This window comes from Lontra canadensis, unplaced genomic scaffold (assembly GCF_010015895.1).
Source record: "Lontra canadensis isolate GAN:19392208 unplaced genomic scaffold, GSC_riverotter_1.0 scaffold25, whole genome shotgun sequence".
Taxonomy (NCBI): Eukaryota; Metazoa; Chordata; class Mammalia; order Carnivora; family Mustelidae; genus Lontra; species Lontra canadensis.
Genome location: NW_022631019.1, coordinates 13,580,172 through 13,599,538, shown reverse-complemented (window position 1 = coordinate 13,599,538; position 19,367 = coordinate 13,580,172). Strand labels below are relative to the sequence as shown.

At 54.6% G+C, this 19,367-nt stretch overlaps 1 protein-coding gene across 3 annotated transcripts in view; it reads left to right on the top strand.

The window, feature by feature from the left end:
- Positions 1-19,367, top strand: part of CAPZB (capping actin protein of muscle Z-line subunit beta) — a 127,419-nt gene that overhangs the window by 55,095 nt on the left and 52,957 nt on the right. For all 3 annotated transcript variants that reach the window (XM_032863600.1, XM_032863598.1, XM_032863599.1), the window contains exon 2: positions 4,161-4,250. In XM_032863600.1, the coding sequence (XP_032719491.1) occupies positions 4,161-4,250 (90 nt within the window). The remainder of the gene's footprint in view (positions 1-4,160; positions 4,251-19,367) is intronic.

Below are 19,367 nucleotides of genomic sequence, written 5' to 3'. Positions count from 1 at the left end.
TGAGAGAGCGAGCATGGGGGGGGGCAGGGAGGGTAAGAGGGAGAAGCAGACCCCCTGCTAAGCAGGGAGCCTGATGCGGAACTCGATCCCGAGACTCCGGGATCATGACCTGAGCTGAAGGTAGTCACTCAACCAACTGAGCCACCCAGGTGCCCTTATTAGATTTTACGTATGTATGTACATACTTATGTGTGTATTTTAGAAAGAGCGAGAGCATGGGTGAGTAGGGGAGAGGGAGAGAGAGAGAGAATCCCAAATAGACTCCCTGCTGAGCACGGAGCCCCATGTGGGGCTCCATCTCAGGACCTTGATATCATGACCTAAAATCAGGAGTTGGATGCTTCACTGACTGAGCCACCCAGGCACCCCCCAAGTTAGTGTTTTATTTTATTTTTTTAAGATTTTATTTATATATTTATTAGAGAGAGAGATCACAAGTAGGCAGAGGGGCAGGTGGGGGCGTGGGGGTGGGGGAAGCAGGCCCCCGCTGAGCAGGGAGGCCCATGCAGGGCTCGATCCCAGGACCCCGGGACCATGACCTGAGCCGAAGGCAGAGGCTTAACCCACTGAGCCACGCAGGCGCCCCCCAAGTTAGTGTTTTAAATCAGGGTTTTCAAACTTGACTGTGGCTTTTGGGCCAGGGTGTCAGGGTCTGTCCTCTGCATTGTAGAATGTTAGAAGCATCCCAGTCTCTACCCATTGGCTGCCAGTTAGCGCCTCCTTGCCGGGTGAGGACAACCAGAAGATACCCCATACATTGCCAAGTGTCTCCTGGGGGTTTGTGGGGGAGGCAGAATCAGCCCCAGTTGAGAAACACTAATATGCATCTTTTTTTCAACAGATGTGATTTTTTAGAGTAGTTTTTGGTTCACAGGAAAATCGAGCCGAAGGTGCAGAGTGCCTTTATCTTCCCCACCCCCACCCCTGCATGGCCTTCCCCACACTGACACCTAATAATCACTCAGTCCTTAGTCTCCATTAGGTCTCGCTCCTGGTGTCGTACAGACCGTACAGACCGTGGGTTTGGGCAGATTCCTAATGAGGTGTATCCAGCGTTAGAGCAGCGCACAGAGCGGCGTTGCTGCCCTGACCGTCCTCCGCGCTGTGCTGGGCCTGTTCATCCCTCCTCCCCTTCAACCCTGGCGACCGCAGATCTTCTGACCTCTCCGTAGTTCACCTTTTCCCAAGTGTCACGCAGTTGGAATCCTGCAGTACGGAGCCTTGTCACACCGGCTCCTTCCGCTGAGTCGTGTGCACTGAAGGTTCCTCCGTGCCTGTTTGTGCTCTGTGGCTTCATTCTCCCCAGTGCCGGGGAATATTCCCGAGTCTGGATGGACCCTGGGTGGTTTATGCACTCACCTGCCGAAGGACATCTTGGTTGGTTCCAAGTCTTGGCGTTGTGAATAAAGCTCTTATAAACATTTGTGTGCCAGTTCTTGTGTGGAAATAAGTGTTCAGCTCCTTTGGGTAAATACCAGGGAGTGCAGTCGCTGCATCCGATGGTGAGACTGTTTAGTTTTTGTAAGAAACCGACACGCTGTCTTCAGAGGTGGTTGCGTACCGTTTTTGCATTCCCACCTGCTGCGAGTCCGAGTCCCCGTTGCTCCGCATCCTTGTCAGCAATCAGAGTTCAGGATTTTGGCCATTCTAATAGGTGTGTAATGGGATCTCATTGTTGCTTTAATTTGCGTTTCCCTGGTGGCAAATGACGAGGAGCTTCTTTTCATATTCCTTACCATCTGTAAGTCTTCTTTAGTGAGGTGGATGTTTACGTCTTTGGCCCATTAGTTTAATCTCTTAACTTGTTTGGAGTCATTTAGGGTTTTCTCTTTGGGCACGGGCGTGGGGGCGTGGGGGGGTCCACAGCTAAGTTCATGGAGTTTGAGCACAGAGCGCCACTCGCCAGTTCACAGCAACAGGGAAGACTTTAGGGTGGGGTTGAGTGGGGCAAATGTTATAAATTATATATATATATATATTTTTTTCTTTTGGAAAAAGCTTTTAAAAGACTTAAAACCTGTATGTATTTATACACATACACAGAAAATACTCCCAAACACATAACTACTTTATATTAAAAATTTTACAGATATTTAGTCATTGCAACAACCCTGTGGAACTAGATACTGTCCCCATTTTATGGATAAACAGAGGCTTGGAGCGGTTAAGAAATTTGCCTAAGGTTATAGTGGATGGATGGCACAACTGGAGATCGAATGTAAGTCTCTCCAGAGGCAACGGAGTGTACCTGTGTTCTCGACCCTTGCAGTGGTGTGAGAATGGCTTCCCATGCCAGCAGGCCAGACCCGCGTCACGTGACATCGGCTGGCATGGAAGGGCTGGCACAGGCAGGGCATTCCCGGTTGCTGGACTGTCGCACTGAACAGAACAAGTACTGCGCCATTCTGGGGTGAGTGAGTGAGTGTGTGGTCGTTTGTGGGATAGTAGGCGCTTTGTTGTGAATCCCAGAGTAGATGGTCCCTGATAACCACCTCCAGCAGGGGGCAGGTTTGTTGTTGTTTTTTTATTTATTTATTTTTAAAAAAGATTTTATTTACTTATTTGACAAGGAGAGATCACAAGCAGGCAGAGAGGCAGGCAGAGGGGAGAGGGAAGCAGGCTCCCCGCTGAGCAGAGAGTGCGATGCGGGGCTCGTTCCCAGGACCCTGAGATCATGACCTGAGCCGAAGGCAGCGGCTTCACCCACTGAGCCACCCGGGCGCCCCTGTTGTTGCTTTTTTAAAAACAGCCTGCTGTGTACGTCCGGTCAGTTTGCCTGGGAATGAAATAGCCTCCAGTTAACTTGATGTGTTAGTTCTTTGGTGAAGTACAAAGTGGGTCCTGTTTGTGGTTAATATCCCTGGAGTGTCGGCGGTCGTATTCGAAGGTCCGGTTTTGTTACAGTCAGCTATGGCATTTCCAGGATTACTTTATGTATTTTATGAAGATTCTTTCGCGTGCTGATTTAGGTCTTTTAAAAATCCTGAGATTGGTCTGGGCACAGATGCTGCCTCTGCTGGGCAGTGTCAGCTGCCCCGGTGGCCTCAACTCTTCTTCTTGGGGGACGTGCTGTGGTCTTCCCTGCTCTGCCTGGGCCACCTGGCTCACTTTTCTTGTCACACCTCCTGAGGTCTGCTTCTGAGCCACAGCCCGCTGGGCCGAATTTACTCGCACTCTGCCCCCACTCCACTCCACTCTACCTCCTCCCCGCCTTCGTTATTGATCACATGGATGACGACTTGCGGCACGTGGTGCCTCTGAGTGCATATTTGCAGCCTGAATGTCCCATGAGGCGAATCCTGGGAGCATACAGTGTGGTCTTTATCGTCCTGGGCCCCTGTGGCACCAGTGACCCCAGTTTGCTGCGCTGGTCTGCTCTGCAGCTGGAGACGCCTCTTGACCGGAGGAGCTCCGGGTCTCAGTCGCCTTGGCAAGGGCCTGGCACATGGGGATGTGTCCCAGGCTTCAGCTGAATGACCGGAGTACTTTAACCTTTGCATGTATCTTGCCACTTGTTCTTTGCCTGGCTTTGTCCCTGGCCTGGTGACATGACCTGCCTCGTAGGTCCAGGTTGCAGCAAAGTAGAAAGCCTGACTTGTTACCCGAGCATGCTCCCTTGCCGGGTGGTTTGGGAGGTAACAGAACACATTTGCATCTCCCGCGGTCCATTGACTTGGAACACGAGCACCAAGCGGGGCTTTGAGATGCAGGTGGGAACTCCAGCCCACTTCCCACTTTGAGTATCTTCCAGACATCTCCACTTGAGATAGATCGAGCTGTCACAGAGCCTGTGTTCCCCATCCCCGCCCCAGGAGATGTGTTGGAGAGCCCACTGCGGGTCTGCTTGCTGTTAGAATGCTCTGGGCAAGCTGAAACTACAAGGATGTTTCTTTTCCCCCAGATTTTATTTACTTACTTGAGAGAGAGCAAGCACAAGCTGGGGGATGAGGAGGGCAAAGGGAGGGGGGGAAGCAGGTTCACCACTGATCAGGGAGCCCGATGTGGAGCTCAATCCCAGGACCCTGAGATCATGACCTCAGCCCAAGGCAGACGCTTAACCCTCTGAGCCACCCAGGTGCCCCAAGGGTGCTTTTTAAAAAAAGATTCCAGGTCTGCTTTTGGCAAAGTGATATAGACGCTTTTGTTTTCTCTTTTCACAGAGTGACCAGCAGCTGGACTGTGCCTTGGACTTGATGAGGCGCCTGCCTCCACAGCAAATCGAGAAGAACCTCAGCGACCTGATCGACCTGGTATGAGCTTTGTGTTCATATGGTTTCGTCTGGGCTGCGGCTCTTAATCCATTGCTTTTTCCGTGCGGAGTTCCAACCCCACCACCACCGAGCTCTGAGAGTCCTCCCTGCGGTGTCCCTCTGAGCCCGCTGGGTTAGTAAAACCCCGGACGGGGGCTCGGAAGTTGATCACTATCTGTCCCCGCGCCCCAGCTGCGTGTTCTCAGGTTCTAGAAGCTTGCATTTCAGCACGGGGTGGGGGGAGGCCGCACGCACGCAGCGGGCATTCAGAAGTGCCTGGTGCCCGGCTTCCTTCGTTTCTTTGCTGTGGTGGAAGCTCCTCCAGCCAAGATAGCACAAAATCTCCCCCACGAGATACTTCAGCGGCTCCACTCCACTTGGCCGGTGCAAAACCTAAGTCAGGCTCTGGCCCGGGCTCCAGGTCCTCTGTTGTGCTCGCTGCACCCGTCTCCTGGGATGTGATGATGCGCCACCGGCCGTGGCTCGTCGACGAGGCGTCTCTTACAGGAATGGTTTAAAACGTGTCCGTGTGCTGTAGTGATGCTTTGTTCCACCGTCTGACTTGAGAGCGATGGCGCCTAGGAGAAGAATGACTCGTGTCATTCACAGAGAGGACGTCGCAGCAGCCCGCAGCCTGTCGTCACGACCGTGCACGTGCTTGCAGGTGCCCGCGGTCCCCGTCGGGAGGCTGCCGGATGGGGGATGAACGCTAGCCTGTGCCGGTGACACCCCACAAGTGAGGAAGGGGAGGTTTCTCGAGGTCAGTGGCCCTGATGAGAAAGGCAACCGCAGGCCCTGTGATGGAAGGGAGGAAGGTGGCCTTACGGACGTGATGGGACCCGGCTGACAGATGTGAGGGGAGTGTGAAAGAAGAGAGGATAGAAGTGTAAGGGAAACACGGCTCTACGTGCGCGGACCCGGGTCAGAGCCCAGAGCCAGGGAGGGGCGGTCAGCCTGCAAGGGCTGTGGCGGCAGGCCCCATCCGGAAGGGCAGTGGCCCCTCCACTCCAGCTGTTTGCCGTGGCCCTGTGGGAGGACGACCCTGTGGGACTTGTCTTCAGACTTTTCTGGGGAAGCCGTATGTTTGGAGTTGGATGTGAGACCTCCTGGTTTTTCCGCATCGGCCCAAACGTGGGATTGCTAGATCTGGTTTTGTGTAGCATGTGAGTAGGGGCCAGCGCGGGTTAGGTGCGGGTGTTTAGTGGAAGCATTCTTTGCTGGGAAATGGTGAAGGACACAGTTGGACAATTGCGAGGGGTCCTCGCGGGTCAGAGGGAGGGCTTGAACTTGAGACAGCAGTTATCGTCACCGCCCCCCAGACCCCGAGTCTGGTACGCACCGCAGCGAGCTGCGCAGTTGGCTCGCTGGGCCTGATGGGACCCCCCACCCTGCCGGGCAGTGGCCTGGGGCGTGCTGTATTGCTTCTGTTTCTCTCGGTCGGAGACGTTTGCTGGATCCTGTGTGGCAGAGGTGGGCAGAGGAGGGCAGAGGTGGATGGTGTGATCTGATCCCTAATCAGGTCAGCAGCAGAGCCTTCTTTGTCTTGAGACTCAGCAAGACAGCGTCCTTGGCTGAGTTTAACCCTCGTGTGCCAGTTGAGCAGTTACTATATTTTAGAAATCAACCAAGCAGAATAAACGATGAGCGAACTTTTCTCAGTAGGCCCTTCTTGGTGTTGAGCAGGCTGTTTTGTTCTCGTGGCAGTGGAAGTGTGTTTTCTCTGCAGTCCCCCTGGTCGCCCCCTGTCTCCGAGGCGGGCGCGGCGCTGCTTCTGCGGGAACCCAGGCAGCTGCTGTCTCTGCTGGGCCTGGCCCGGGGGGTTGGGCTTGGCGGGAAAACTGCGGCCCTGAGGGTGCGTGAGGGAGACCCTCAGGAGCTGTCTCGTGCCTCAGCCACGCACCAGGTGCTCCCTGGGTCGGCCCCGGCAAGCAGGTTGCAGGAGGCACCTTGGACCCTGGACGAGGTGGCACTGTGTTCCTGTCCCTGAGGGGATATGCTGTGGGGCCTCCCACGGGTTACCGTCAGGACACACCACCTTTCCCTTGGCAACTTCGTCCTCTGCAGAATGTGGCTGGTGGGGGGGGATGGAGGCAGACCTGGGTTGCGGGTTGCGACAGCTGGCAGTGCCGACCCCTGCCATGTGTGCAGGACTGAGCTGGACGCCTTGGACACAGTGGTCTGTGTTAGTGCTCCGGCCAGTTTGCACAGTCCCCCTTGAATGCACATTGGACCACTCCGCCCCTTTTGCATGATTGAGACTGTGAGCAAGAAGTGAAGCGGTGGTACCAAGAGTCCCGGTTCCTTCTGCTGGACCCCTTTGCGTGCATCCCTCACCCCCGGGACAACAGAAGAAGTGCGGTGTCTTCTGATGTGTCTATCCGAACTGATAGGGAGCACAGTGTTAAATAATTCACTAGTAACCTAAAATATTAAAACATCTGTTCTATGGAGAATAATTTAGAGTTCCTGTAATTAAAAACAACCACCGTGGTGCTGGAGACCTGGAAGGCGGCCCCTCCATAGAGTGGCCCAGGTGGGATTAGCAGGTCACCCTTGTCCATCGCTCCGTGGGGCAGTGGGAGAGGTCCCCACTGCCCCTCGCCAGGTTGTGTGGAGGCCCTGGTAGTTTCCCATCATCCAGAATGGGCTGGGGAATTGGTGTTCTCCTTAATTTTTTAATTTGAAGTATGATGAATGTCAGAATGGAAATGGAGCGTGGCTTTTCGCCGAATTAGGATCTGGTAAAGCACACCTCATTAAAACTATACTGACATGCTTCAAAAGCCACTTTTTGATTAATGGCCTTGCTTCAGGGGCCCTGCTCTGCACCATAGTGTGTGAGGGCATCTGGCCTGGTTTTGTACAAGGTCCTATGACCAGTCCTAGAAATTACTTCTTTGAATGTTTTCCTTTCGCTGCTGCTATATTTCTTCTCTTTGCCCTGGGAATGATGCCCGGGCAGGCGTGGGGGGGGGTTGTTTTTAACTGGGTTTGCAGAATTCCGTCATTCTTTTAAGAGTTGGTCCATGCTGAGTGTACTGCTGTGTCTCTGAAGTTCACTTGCAGTTTTAGTTCTTCCCAGAGCTGTGACTGCAGAAAACTCACACCGTTCTGGGTCCATCTAGAAGCAGCGGGCCCAGGCCTTTGTTTCACGTAATCTGCAATCAGTCAAATGTTTTCAGAGCAGCGAGTGCCCTGCTCGGTGCAAATTGCAGTCATTCCTCCCATGCCCACCTGCCTAAAATAATGAAGGGGAGGTAGTTGTTTTCAAGGCAAGTCTCCAATTTTAAGACTGACAAGAATGTTAGGATTTGTCAGCGTTCTCCATGAGGGGAATGGCCACGCTTAGATGTTGGAGCCAGAGAACCGTAGGGGAATTGATCTGGCCCACCAGCGGTCCGGGTACAGAGTCGCATGAAAGAGAAGTGTGGTGTGTGCTTGGCAGCCAGGCCAAGGCCGCCCAATTTATCATGCCCAATGAGCTCTCCTTCTCTTTTCTTTCCAGCATCAGAGCTTTTGCTGCCTTGGGATTATGGTGCATGCTGGGATTGGTGGGAAATGACCTTCCTTTGCAGATGGCCAGAACATCATTTCAGTACATATTAATCCCATTGTACTACAGTGAAGCCAGCTGAGATCCGTTGTTAAGCCGTTTCAAAAATACCCACTCGTCCTGTGGGCCAAGAATCATATGATGTCTAGATGCTCCCTTGGCTTCCTACACTTTGACCTTCTATGGCTTTACTCTGCACACTGGCAGGGATAGCCTACACTTGGCTGGGGTATATTTTGAGCCCTGAGCTGAGGAAGGAGTTTGTTTCTGCAAATTTGCATCCAGCAGGCCATCCATCCGTCCTTTGCCCTTTTTAAGAGCAGACCAAAAACAGCCCTAAATCTGTTTAACCAGGCAGGAGAGTCTTTGCCTGCAAGCGTTAGTCATTTCATTTTTAATTTGTTCTCTCTTCTGTGCTGTAGCCACTCAGAGGTCCAGCTTGTGGGTGTCCCCAGACCCTACTCAGGCCCGGGGGAGGGCATCAGCTGGGAAAGCCTCTGAGCCGTCCTGGGCAGCCTGTGGGTTAGAGGTGGAAGAGACCTGGGGGCCAAGAGCGTGGTTTTCGTGGCAGCATATCCTTCTTCGTGACAGCTAGAATCGCCCTCTAGAGATAGAAAGGGCCAGCTGGGTGCGGGGTTTGGCCCCGGCGGCCTCGGCAGGACCTGTATTTTGACTGGCATGCAGAAATCGCCCGCCTCTTTGCAATTCTTCAGGCCTGACCTGTCAGAAGTTTGGGTGCATGGGGTGTACTTGGGCCCCCGGGGCCCGGCGGATGAGGTTTAAGTCTCTAAGAACCTGTGCTCCGTGAAGCAGCAGGGGAAGCCAAGCTCCCCCCGTTTGTGATTGCTGAAGGCGAATATTTAATGGTTAATGTTGTTATCTGTCTGATTCCTGCTAAGCGCTGTTACTCAATTTTCATTCTTTAAGGTGGAACCAACAAGTTCTGGAAATTATTCTCCCACTGGTAGCTATGTGGAATGGACCACCAAGCTCAGCTCTGTTCCCAGGTGCTGAAGACGTCTCGGGTGTGGGGACCAGGGTCCTGCAGGCCAAGATGACCCAGTTTATCTGTGCCCAGCACCGAGGAGGCAGCTTGTGTTTTCTTCCTGCCTAACTTGCCGCTTCTCTTCACCATTTAAGAGTGGTCTCACACCAGTTTTTTTTCTTTATTCAGAGGCGACCTTTAAAAGGTCTTCTCCTTTCTAAAGGGGTCTTAGCTTAAGTGGGTGAAAAGTTAGTGGATTCAAGCCCACAATTCCTGAGCACCCCCTCTTGAGTCAGCCACTGTGCTCAGCACTGGGAAGAAATGCTTTATTCCTTGGCTCTCCTTCCACCGAGAAAATGCCGGGATCCTAAAACTGATGAGAATGACCTTGGCTGGGTTCTCAGCCCACTGGCCTTCATCGGTTCATCAGCTCCGAGGAGGGCTGTCAACGGTTATTCTACAAGGACTTCACCCCCACTGTTGGTCGAATACTCTTCCAGGTGCCGGCGATGAGGGATAGGAGGTCTGGCTCCACAGAACTGGCATTTAGTGGAGAATTTAGGGAAGACTTCCGGAAGAAGGGAGACTTGGCTGTGGCCAGCTTGGCACTCTGTGTCTCCCAAGCAGATGCCCAGCCGGCATGTTTGTTTGTCTTTACTTTTGACTAAAGGTGGCCCAGGGGCTCTTCAGTGGCTGTGCCCAACCAGCAGTGAGTGTCTGCCCTGTCCCCTGACTCTCTGCTGGCCACCTCTGACCTGGCCTCTCCCTCTCTTCCTCACGTTCTTCCCCCAGAGCATTCCTGACAGCTGAGCAAATATGCTTCTTTGGAGTTTGGGGGGCAAATGCCCAAGGGGCTGCCTGGAGTAGAGAATTTTATGTTTCTTCTCTTTAAATAATAACATTCTGGTCCGTAACATGCCCACATGTAAGACATTTTAATATAAAAAGAATGCTTTCTACACTGAAGCCTTAAGTCCAGTTGAGGCTCAGGGAAGTTGGCTTTTTCCCGCCTGGGGCTTGGTGAGTGCACCTCCCAGCCGGCATCGCCTTCCCCCTGCTGGGCACCGGCCAGCTGAGCTGTGGGTCTGTGGGTCGGGGTCCCCCACTAACGTGTGGGGCTGGTGCGTGGTTGTTCGGGAGCCCTCTCCAGACCCCATCTGCTGCTGCTGAGGGAAGTTTCCCTACAGGTTTATGTCGGGTGGCGGGGACTCGGCTTCTGGCTTCCATTCTCCTGTTTGTCCTCGGGTCCACCCAGGGTCTGCTGGGAAGTTTTCTCTCCCAGGCCGGATATTGTCTCTGGTAATTATGCAAAAAGCCCCTGCGCAGTCTCTGTTGCACTGATGTTTCCGAGCTTATCCTGCGCCTCCCTGCAGGCGACACTGAGCTGCGGTTCCCACTTTACAAGGGGAAAGCGTTCTAGCCAAGGGCCCCCAGCAGTATTTTAATGAACTCCATTCCTTGGAAAGTTGTGGTGAGACTTCTCATGCAAGCGTTTTTGCTCTTTGAATAGACTGCAGCTGTGGGGACCAAAAGCAAGGGAGGGGGCAAAGCAGCCCCTGGACCGAGGTGCTGAACTGGCCCCCTGTTCCCTGCCCAGGGCTGCCTCTCCGGAGTGGGATGGCCTCCCATGACCTCAGCCTGTTGCAGAGGCGAGGACCCTGCCATCTGATGGCGCGGCCTCTGATTTGTGTCAGGGTGACAGCTAGGCAGCCCTTGTAAACAGGGATAGGATGGCATGATTGGCTCGGAAGGGGAAGTGGGGCTCCCTGGAGTGCCCTCCCCTGACCTGCTCCCTCATAGATGCTGCTGGGAAGTTATTTGAAATTCTGATGAGCTCTCTTCTATGCAGAAGAACGGGCCCTCATTTGATCCAATTAAGAATGAGATGGATTTCCTCCTGCGCCAGCAGCCCAGACAATTAAAACTTGAAGCCAAGCGAATGAAGGAGAAAAGTACAGAGGCCATTTGCTTTCCTTTGTGCGCATGTGTTCTGTTGGGGAGCCAGGACTGTTTCCAGGAGACCAGAATGACGTGTCCGCTGGTCCTGAGCAGCGCTGGGGCAGTAACGGAGATGACTCATTATGGCCAGGGGCTCGAGGTGCTCCAGGACTAGGTTATTGGAAAGCAGTCTTCTGTCACTGTTGACGTCAACCACCCGGTTCACCTTTGTTGTTTTTCAGAGGAAATGCTAAAGTTCCAGTAGAGATGTTGTGTTTGGCCTCAGATTTATAATTTGACTCTCTTCTCTTTTCATTCTTCCTAAAGTCACTTTCAGTGAATGACATGGTAAAATAGCTTTCACAGAGAGCCACCCGGTGTGGAGGCACTGATGTATTCGGGCCACGTTATTACACGTTTGATCAGCATCTGGTTTAAGCCTCTCAGCCACTCTGTAAGGTGAGCGGGCAAGTCCCCTTTCATAGCCAAGGACGACAAGGATGTCCCATACCGGACGCGGGACCTAGGAGCCAGTTGGGTCCAGCTGTGGGTTCAGCGTGCTGCCCACTGGATTACAGTGTTAAAGGTGAAGACGTGATAGTATGTCATTTCTTGTGTGTCCTGCTAAAATGATCTCTTCAGGTGAAACTGTAAGAGGAATCTGTGATAAGGGTGGGCTAGTGGCCACAGAACCTGTAAGTGCATCAGGAGAAAAGCCTCCTCAACTTCTCTTCCTGCCTCTTCTGGTTCAGAGCTCCATCAGAGCAACCTGATTTCTGCTTGGCCTGGCTGCTGGGAACAGTGGACTCAGTGGGATTAGTGGTGCGGGGGTGAAGCTGTCAGTAACTGTCCCCCAGCACATACCCGCACACTCACACACACACTCCCACTGTGCCCTGTGTGTGTGTTTGGGCAGGGGTGCTCTTTAAAAAAAAAAAAAGCATTCTGTCCAAACGCAGGTCGTTGGCCACTCTTTTTTCAGTTAATAAAGCAAATCTAGACATTTTAGGAAAAGCAAGTTCTTGCACCACAAGAGCTAAAGGGATGGGTCAGGAAGGGGGCCGCCTTGAAATCAAATGTACCAGAACCAGTGCACAGCCCGGCAGAAGGCACTTGGAACATATGAGGCACCTGGGGTGGGAGGACAAGATCCCGTTGGTGGCAGCAGGACGACAGCAGGAGCAGCTGGGCGTGGGCTTCCCAGGCAGCAGGCGGGCCGTATGTGACAGCCTCCGCGGAGCTCAGACCCGAGGGCAGAAGCGAGTGGGGTCAGCCTACTCAGCACCGGGCCCCCATCCCCTAGGCACTTAGGATGGATTTTAAGTGACGTTCATGTTTCACTGGGAAGAAGCAAATCAGATTGCTGAAACAGCTAGAAACGTTGGAGGCAGACAAGCGGAGTATCTCTTGTCCAGCAGGCGCTCATCCTGCTCAGGGACTAACAGGAAGCTCATAGGCCAGAAGCAGAGGGAGAGCCTCGACGGTGGCCAGTGCTGAGGTGGGGGAGGCCTTGTTCCTGAGACTGACGCCAAAAGGATGGCTTATGACCACAGACAGTTTTAACTTCAAACTTGGGATAAAATTAAATGAGAGGGCTGAGAAAAAACTTTGAAAAGTATTTGCCACTTACGACAAAGAACGTTCCTCCCTAAATCTCGAGAAAGCACCTTCTGAGGCTGTCACTGTTGTTCCCACCAGGCAGAAGCAGCAGCAGGGGCCCGGGCTTCTTAGCCAAGGTCACCAGGTGGCCATGCTGGAGCCAAGCTTTGGACCCAGGCAGTCTGACTCCAGGATTCCTGGCCGCTGTGTGCGGACATCTCCACTAAAAAGAAAAGTGGGAATACTTTGTTAGGGCAGAGAGCCAGGTGCCCAGACAGGTGAGTCACAGAAGGAGCGTGCAGATGTCTCGTACACATCCTCTGTGTCCTCCTGAGGAGTACAAAATGAGACAGGATAGGATGGCTGGAAAAGTGACCTTCACGGATGACCTGACTTTCTGCTCAGTGGATGGATTGAGTTTCTTCCTGGATGCAACCTGCATGTTGCCTGCCTGTCATGAAATTGGGCAGCTCACCTTGGTTGAGCCTCTTGAGGAACAAAGACTGTGAACAATGGGGGAAACATGGCCAGCTCTGCCATCTAGGAGCCATCCATGTTGTCTTATTAAAGGTTCTGAGGAGTCCTGCAGTTACAAACAACATTGCCTCGATCCCAGCACTTCTCTGACTCACTTTCATGGGATCTACTTTGGAAAACATTGGTTTCCTAGAAAGGTTTATAACCTGCATAAACACATGGCCTGGATTCTAGACCCTTTTTGGCAATGGCCATAAGTGTGGTGCTAGCCAAGCTTACAATTTTTGTGACCGGTAAAGTGGCGTAGGAAGAACTTGGCTTTCCTTGTGGCTTCTTCAGATAGAGAACTGCTGCAGAGAACTCGCAGCTCCTTCGGCAGTGGGGGGGAAACAGGAAGATGGGAAGGAAGCACTGTGTACGCTGAGCAAATCTTATCGAAAGTCAGGGACCCTGGGTTGCAGCATTGGGTCTGCTCCTAACTTCTTTGTGATCGGCAGGTATGTCTGGGTCTCTTAATCTCCTCTCTGAAGTGAAGGCCACATGGTCACAGTCTCAGAACCTGAGTCCCATTGCCTAGAACTAAAAGATCGTCACCGTGGATCCTGTTGTGTTGCGGTCACTACTTTTGCCGGCAGAAGAGGCATTGATTGCTGTCAGCTCTGTGACCGAATAACCTGCCGTGTATGGTAAGAATGTGGAGAGAGCCGAGCCGATGGGGGCCCGTGGCACACGGCACCCCCCCGGGGCTGGGCTCCATGGCCTCCGCAGCAGACTTCTGTGGGTGGAGTGAGGCTGACTGGGACCTGGATCCCGTTCTGTCACCTTCCAGCTTTGAGAGCACAGGCAGGTCGCTTTACCTCCCAGAGTTTGCTCCAGCAGAAGAGATGGGGGTAAGAACACCATTCCTGGAGCCCTTGTGAGGGTTTGAGCATGTATGTCACACGCCGACGCGCATGGCAGACAGGTGCTTCCTCAGTGCTGGCTGGCTCCTTTATTACCTTCGCGGGCTTTCCAGGACCTGTTGCTAACCCCTGGGTTCTGGCAGTCTTCCCTGTTTGCACAGGCAGACGGTTCCAGTCCTGACTGTGTCGTGGGGTTGGCGTTTAGAACCCAGTGCGCCATGGCAGGGACTTGCTGTATTTAACCTGGCAGGGAGGAGGTGAGAGGGCCCTCCACTGAGGTGTTTGAGGTGGTCCTGACAAACATTCCCCCACTGTCTGTGGACTCTGACAGTGGCATGCCTCTGACGGGATGGAAAGCATGGCAATGCCATCGCCCTCGACCCCTGGGCCAGCAGAGGAGGTCAGAGACCCATGTCGTGGCCAGGAAGGACAGCTGTCATTCCACAGAGTGGGGTGATGGAGTGTCCGGCCTCCCATCCCGTCCTGGCAGAGTGGAGGCTTCCAGCCTGTGTGAGTCTCCTCTGCTCCTCCTTGCCCTGGGGGCTTTGGTGGGCACAGTGCTCCCCGCTAAGCTCCCCGAATTCTCAACGCTCAGAGTCCTTCTTTGGAAGCCCTGGTGGGGGAGCCAAACACAGTGGCTGCGTGTGGGACCGGTGGGGAGTGCTATCTGTCCAAGGAGCGGATGGCGGATCCCGCAGCCTCCCCGCTCACTCGAGCTCATCGCCTTCACTTTAGCCATCCACGGGTGCCGCACAGGCAGGTGGATGTCATCCAGGATGGGCCATCCGGGACCTGACACCCTCGGGAGCCCCCCTCTGTGGTCCAGTTTCCTGTTCTCTGTGCCTTCACATCCTTTCATCCCATCAGGACTGCTGCTCTTTTGTCCCAGCCTGAACCCCCATCTCTTTAATCTCCCCCCCTCCGCACTGCCAGTGTGACCCCCAGGCACCCCCTCCCAGCTTGAGAAGCAGCTCCCAGGTCCACATCTGCGGCTCCTCCAAGGTCACCCAGCAGAGGGCCTCCCCGTCCCATGTCTGTCCCCCTTCAGCCTCTCCCGATCTGCCTGCGTCTCATGGCGCGGAGGCTGCTTCAGCCCCTCGCCTGCTCCTACCTGTTCCTGCCCTGATGTAGACGTAGGCCTGCGAGGGGCCACCAGCCACGGCGTGGGTGTTCCGGCTGGGCTTGCAGCAGCGTGCCCATTTATCCTGCACATTTCCTTGGACACAGACTGATTATTTAATGATCTCCCCCTCCCCATATAGCCCTTGTATGTCAGGCTCCAGAAGGCTTTTTAGTATGCTTAGAGATGGAACGCCTGCAAAGTTCTCTGCTGGGAAGTGTTAGGGCCCCTGTGAGTCTGACACGTCTGGAGCTCCAGACCTGGTGCGGGTGAGCACCTGGAGTCCAGGAGGCCGGGCTGAGCTGAGCCCTCGACTTCCCTGTGTCTGAGCTGGGTGACTTCTCAGCCGTGGCTTCTTCACCTTGGGGGCAGGCCTGACATCACTGCCCTTGAAAACTAGACCTGGTGTGTGTAGAGCTCCTGGCACGGTACCTGGATTAGAGGAGGTAGCCGTCCGCGGAGGGTTCTTGCCGCAAGTCTGATGTGGCCATTGAACAGATGAAGGAAAGCTCTGCCGGTCGCCTGGTTGTTGGCTGTGAGCTGCCAGAGTCTTGTCTTGGCCCTTTGCGTGCTTGGTTTCTTGAAAGCGCACCCACCTTACAGAGGAAACAGAGAAGCTCAGTAAGTCGGCCAGAGCCGCACAGCTCGTTACTGAGTAGCAGGGTCGGATTAACCCGAGGTCCATCAGACTCATGTGCCCAGTTTCCTCCCACCATGCTGTCTGTCCCCGCACTTCTCCAGGAATAGCTTCTGCCTTGTCGCTGCAGGTCCCCGGCGGCTACCGTCACAGCTATCAGCAGTGCAAGAAGTTATTCAGTCTTTGCAGAGTGGGGCTTCCCCTCCCCTTGTTGAGAGGAAGGCTGGTCCTAGCCTTCCATTGTTAGAGAGAAACGCTGGTGGAGGCGGCTGTGGTGGGGATCATGTGCCCCGCAGGTCCGCCTGCCGCCACCAAGTAGCGCCGTTGCCCGGTCTCTTTCTGTTAGGAGGGTGGAGGCAGGTGCCTTCCAGCCTCCCCACCCGCCCCCAGGCTTCCCGCTGCTTGCATTAAGGAGTCAGCGCTCTAGAGGAAGGTGCAGGGGTGAAGACTGATTCCACCCTCCTTTTTTGGGTCACTGGCCTTCATCAGGCGGGACACTTTTTGTTCATTAGTCAGGCGGTTTGCAGTTGCTGTGTTGCCACATCTGTTGCTGCCTTCCTGGGCCTGTTGCGCTCACAATTAAGGTTCATTACAGACCCTGTCAATCACAACAGGCACAGAGCCTGCCTTTGAGAGGCCTGTGAAGGGCTGTCCCTGCGCCCTCCCCTTCGCAAATGGTCACCGACCGGATTCTGGATGTGTGGTGTGCGGGAGAACAGGGAGGGACCGCGTTTGTAAAACTCCAGACTCCCGGGTCCTGGGGGGCCTATTACCTTGTGTGTAATTGAAACCTTCACGCCAGGACCAGAATTGATGTTACAGATGGTGCTGGTAGGAGCTGTGTCAGATGGAGGCTTTGGAATAAGTGTCTGACAGCAGGCCACTCGAGGAGAGATTCGAGGCCAAATACAGAAGAGGTTTAATTATCGTTGATCTCCCTCTCTCCTCTTTCTGGAATGTGTAGGAACACTTAATTACTACTAACTGGAAGCTAAAATAACAGTCTGGGTTCAGAATGAAACCCTTTCGGAGATTTGCCCCAGGCTGGAAATGATTATTCTTCCTACAAGTGGATTTTCCCTCATTCTCACCGTGCCAGACGTAAGAAGGGAGTGAGGGGCGTGCATCGGGCCTGGAACGTCGCCTTCTGCTCCTTGCCCGGCATTTTCACACCTCGTTTGTTCACCTTCCCACTTTGAACTCTGCTTGCTGGGGAGCCCCACGTCCAGGCTGCCTCAGTCCACGGGGCCTGGTGAAAGCGCTGCCTCATGGTCCCGCACTCCTAGCGCCGGGGGGCCCCTCTGGGGCCGAAGCACTGCTGCCCCATATCCTGGGGTCCACACGGTGCCCGGCCACATCGCTGATGTGAAATAAGTCATGGTCAGTGAGCCAGTAAACCTGCCCGTCCCAGACCCGAGAGGGAGGACTCTCCGTCTGTACCTTCTGAGCCGTGGACTCTGAGGAGGGAGGAGAAAGGGGGCAGCGATGCCATGAGAAGCTGGAAGGACTTTGGAGGCCTCAGTTCCGTGGGGTCAGCGCCTGTGGCCCGGGCAGGGGACAGGGGCGCACGGGGTCAGTAGACCCCAAGTCTGCTGGGTCTCGCACCCCCTGGAGACCTAGGTGACTTCGAGGAAGCCGCTCGCACTCTCATTGCCTCTGTTTCCCCATGGGTACAGCGCAGGGAGTTGTGAATTCACCTGGTTCTCGGAGGGCAGGTGAGAGGATCAGGGGCTGTTCTGGGGCCTCGAAGGGCACGTGAGGAGTGTGGGCTTCTGTGAGAGCAAGTAGTGCGTGCAGGAGAAACACGGGCACTGGGGCAGCTGGCCCGTTGCAGTTCAGCTGTCCTTCTGAGGACGGCTGTGTCCCTCGCCAGAGCGCCCCGCGTTTTCTTGTGCGGCGGGCAGCAGGCGAGTGCTTCATGATCCGGCTCGGGGAGGCGGTGCTGTCCTCCAGCACGGAGCAGGCAGTGGGGCGCGCCAGGTCCACTCACAGTGACCGGTACACTTCAATGCCCTCCCCTCGAGTGCTTGACCTCTCGGGTCTTGGCAGCGAACACATGAAGCAGGGTATGTGGCTTGTGGAAGAACCTCGGCTGGGAGTTCAGCACAGAGGGAGGCCCTGGGAGCAAAGGGTGCAGCTCTGCTGCGGGAGGCCGGTGGGGACATGGTTCCAGGTGCCCAAGGCCGTTGCTTCTGAGGAGTGCCGTCCACCCCCATCTAGCTTGTCAGCCAAAGGCATGTTTATCATGTAGGGCAGTTCGGGGCACACTGATTGTTGCTACCCTTCCCTGGGTTACTGGATTATTCTAAGAGCCTCTGGATCTCCCTGCCTGTGGCCCCCCACCCATCCCATCTCCCTCTCAGCAGCCAGAGTAACCTTTCCAAAATGCAGTTCTCTCCATGACCCACAGTGTCATGACTTGCTGACTCCACTGTGTCATCAGGATCAAACCCAGAGAACATTCCGGGTTTAACAGAACTCTTGAACTGGAGCCCTGCCCATCCGTCCTCCCTCCTCCAAGTCCCTTCCCCTCCAACCATACCGATGTGCTAGGGCTTCCCTAAGGTCCTGTGCCCAGTATTGTTGGATCTTTGTACGTGCTGCCCCATTCCTGGGAACACCTCTCTACCCCAGCCCTGCTGATCTCAGATCTCTGCTTGGGCCTCACTCCCCCACCCTGTCACTGCTGCTCACGAAGCTCTCTGAGGGCAGGGATCTTGTCCACTCTGTTCACCTCGGTATCCGCAGAGTGGGCACAGATGAACTCCCAGGGAAGGTGTGCCCGGCCCCTTGTGAGGGCTAGAGCCTGCGCTGAAGCGCTGGGTCCCAGTAGTGAGGAAGGTAGTGCTTGTGTCTGTAGAGCTACAGTCAGGGGCTCTTGCCAAAAAGCAGGTGATGGGTGCGCGCTCTGGTTGCGCTGAGGATCCCCTGTTCGTTGCCACCGAGACTTTGTAGTTGCGTAATGGAAGAGACAGCGATTGATTATTTGCGATTTTAAGATTAGAGCTAGGAAACGGGCTTCCCTAAACTGCTCCGCGAGCCAGCCTGCCTGCCACTGGAAGAGCCTCCGTCAGTTCCTTCCCGGGAAGCAGTGGCCTTGTGGGCTCTGTTGACACTGAGGGCTTCATGAAACCGTCGGTACCACCCCCTTTGTCTTGTCTGATCTCACGCCTCGGGCTTTCCAAATCAGGTCAGGTGTTCTGGCACCTGCCGTCTCCCTCACAGCTCCGGGTGGTAACAGCTGCTGCTCCCAGAGGAACCCACGGTAGGCTCCCAGCTTCCTGATTTTCCTGAGCTCTTAGCTCTTCGGTTTGGGCAGAGAAAAGGGCCGCAGGGTCTCTGCCTTTGTTTCTGATCCTTAGATTTGGGAACTTCTCATAACTTCCAGGGGGCACGGGGTGTCCTTCAAAGCAGAGCTGAAGCCCGTTTAAGAAGACGGGCCCCAGGGCTGCATCGGACACACGACGTCCCGGAGAGAAGAGCCGCGACGTGGGTGCGGGCTGTGTGCGGAAGACGCCGGCTCCTCCTCTGCCACTTGGGAGTCAGAAAGGCGAGGGTTCCCTCCGGGTGGAGGTAGGGAATAACATTTTTCTGTTTTATTGCACATCTTTTCTCCGTGGACAGGATATTCAAGTCCACGGAAATGCTTATGAAGGTGCCATATACTAACCTGCAAACGAGAAATGCAGTCCCTAGGGCAGAGGGCCTCACTAGTTTAACCTGGAGTTAGGTTTCTGCCTTAAAACACCTTGAAGAAGAGCTTTCCTGTCTGCGGTGAGAGGCACCCTTAGGAAGGGGCAGGTCCAGCCTGCCTCCTCCCAGACCAGGGCGTCGTCCTCTGTTGCTCTAAGGCATGGATCACCAGAACTGCTGGAAAGGTGGCAGGGGACCAGACGGTGGGGGCGC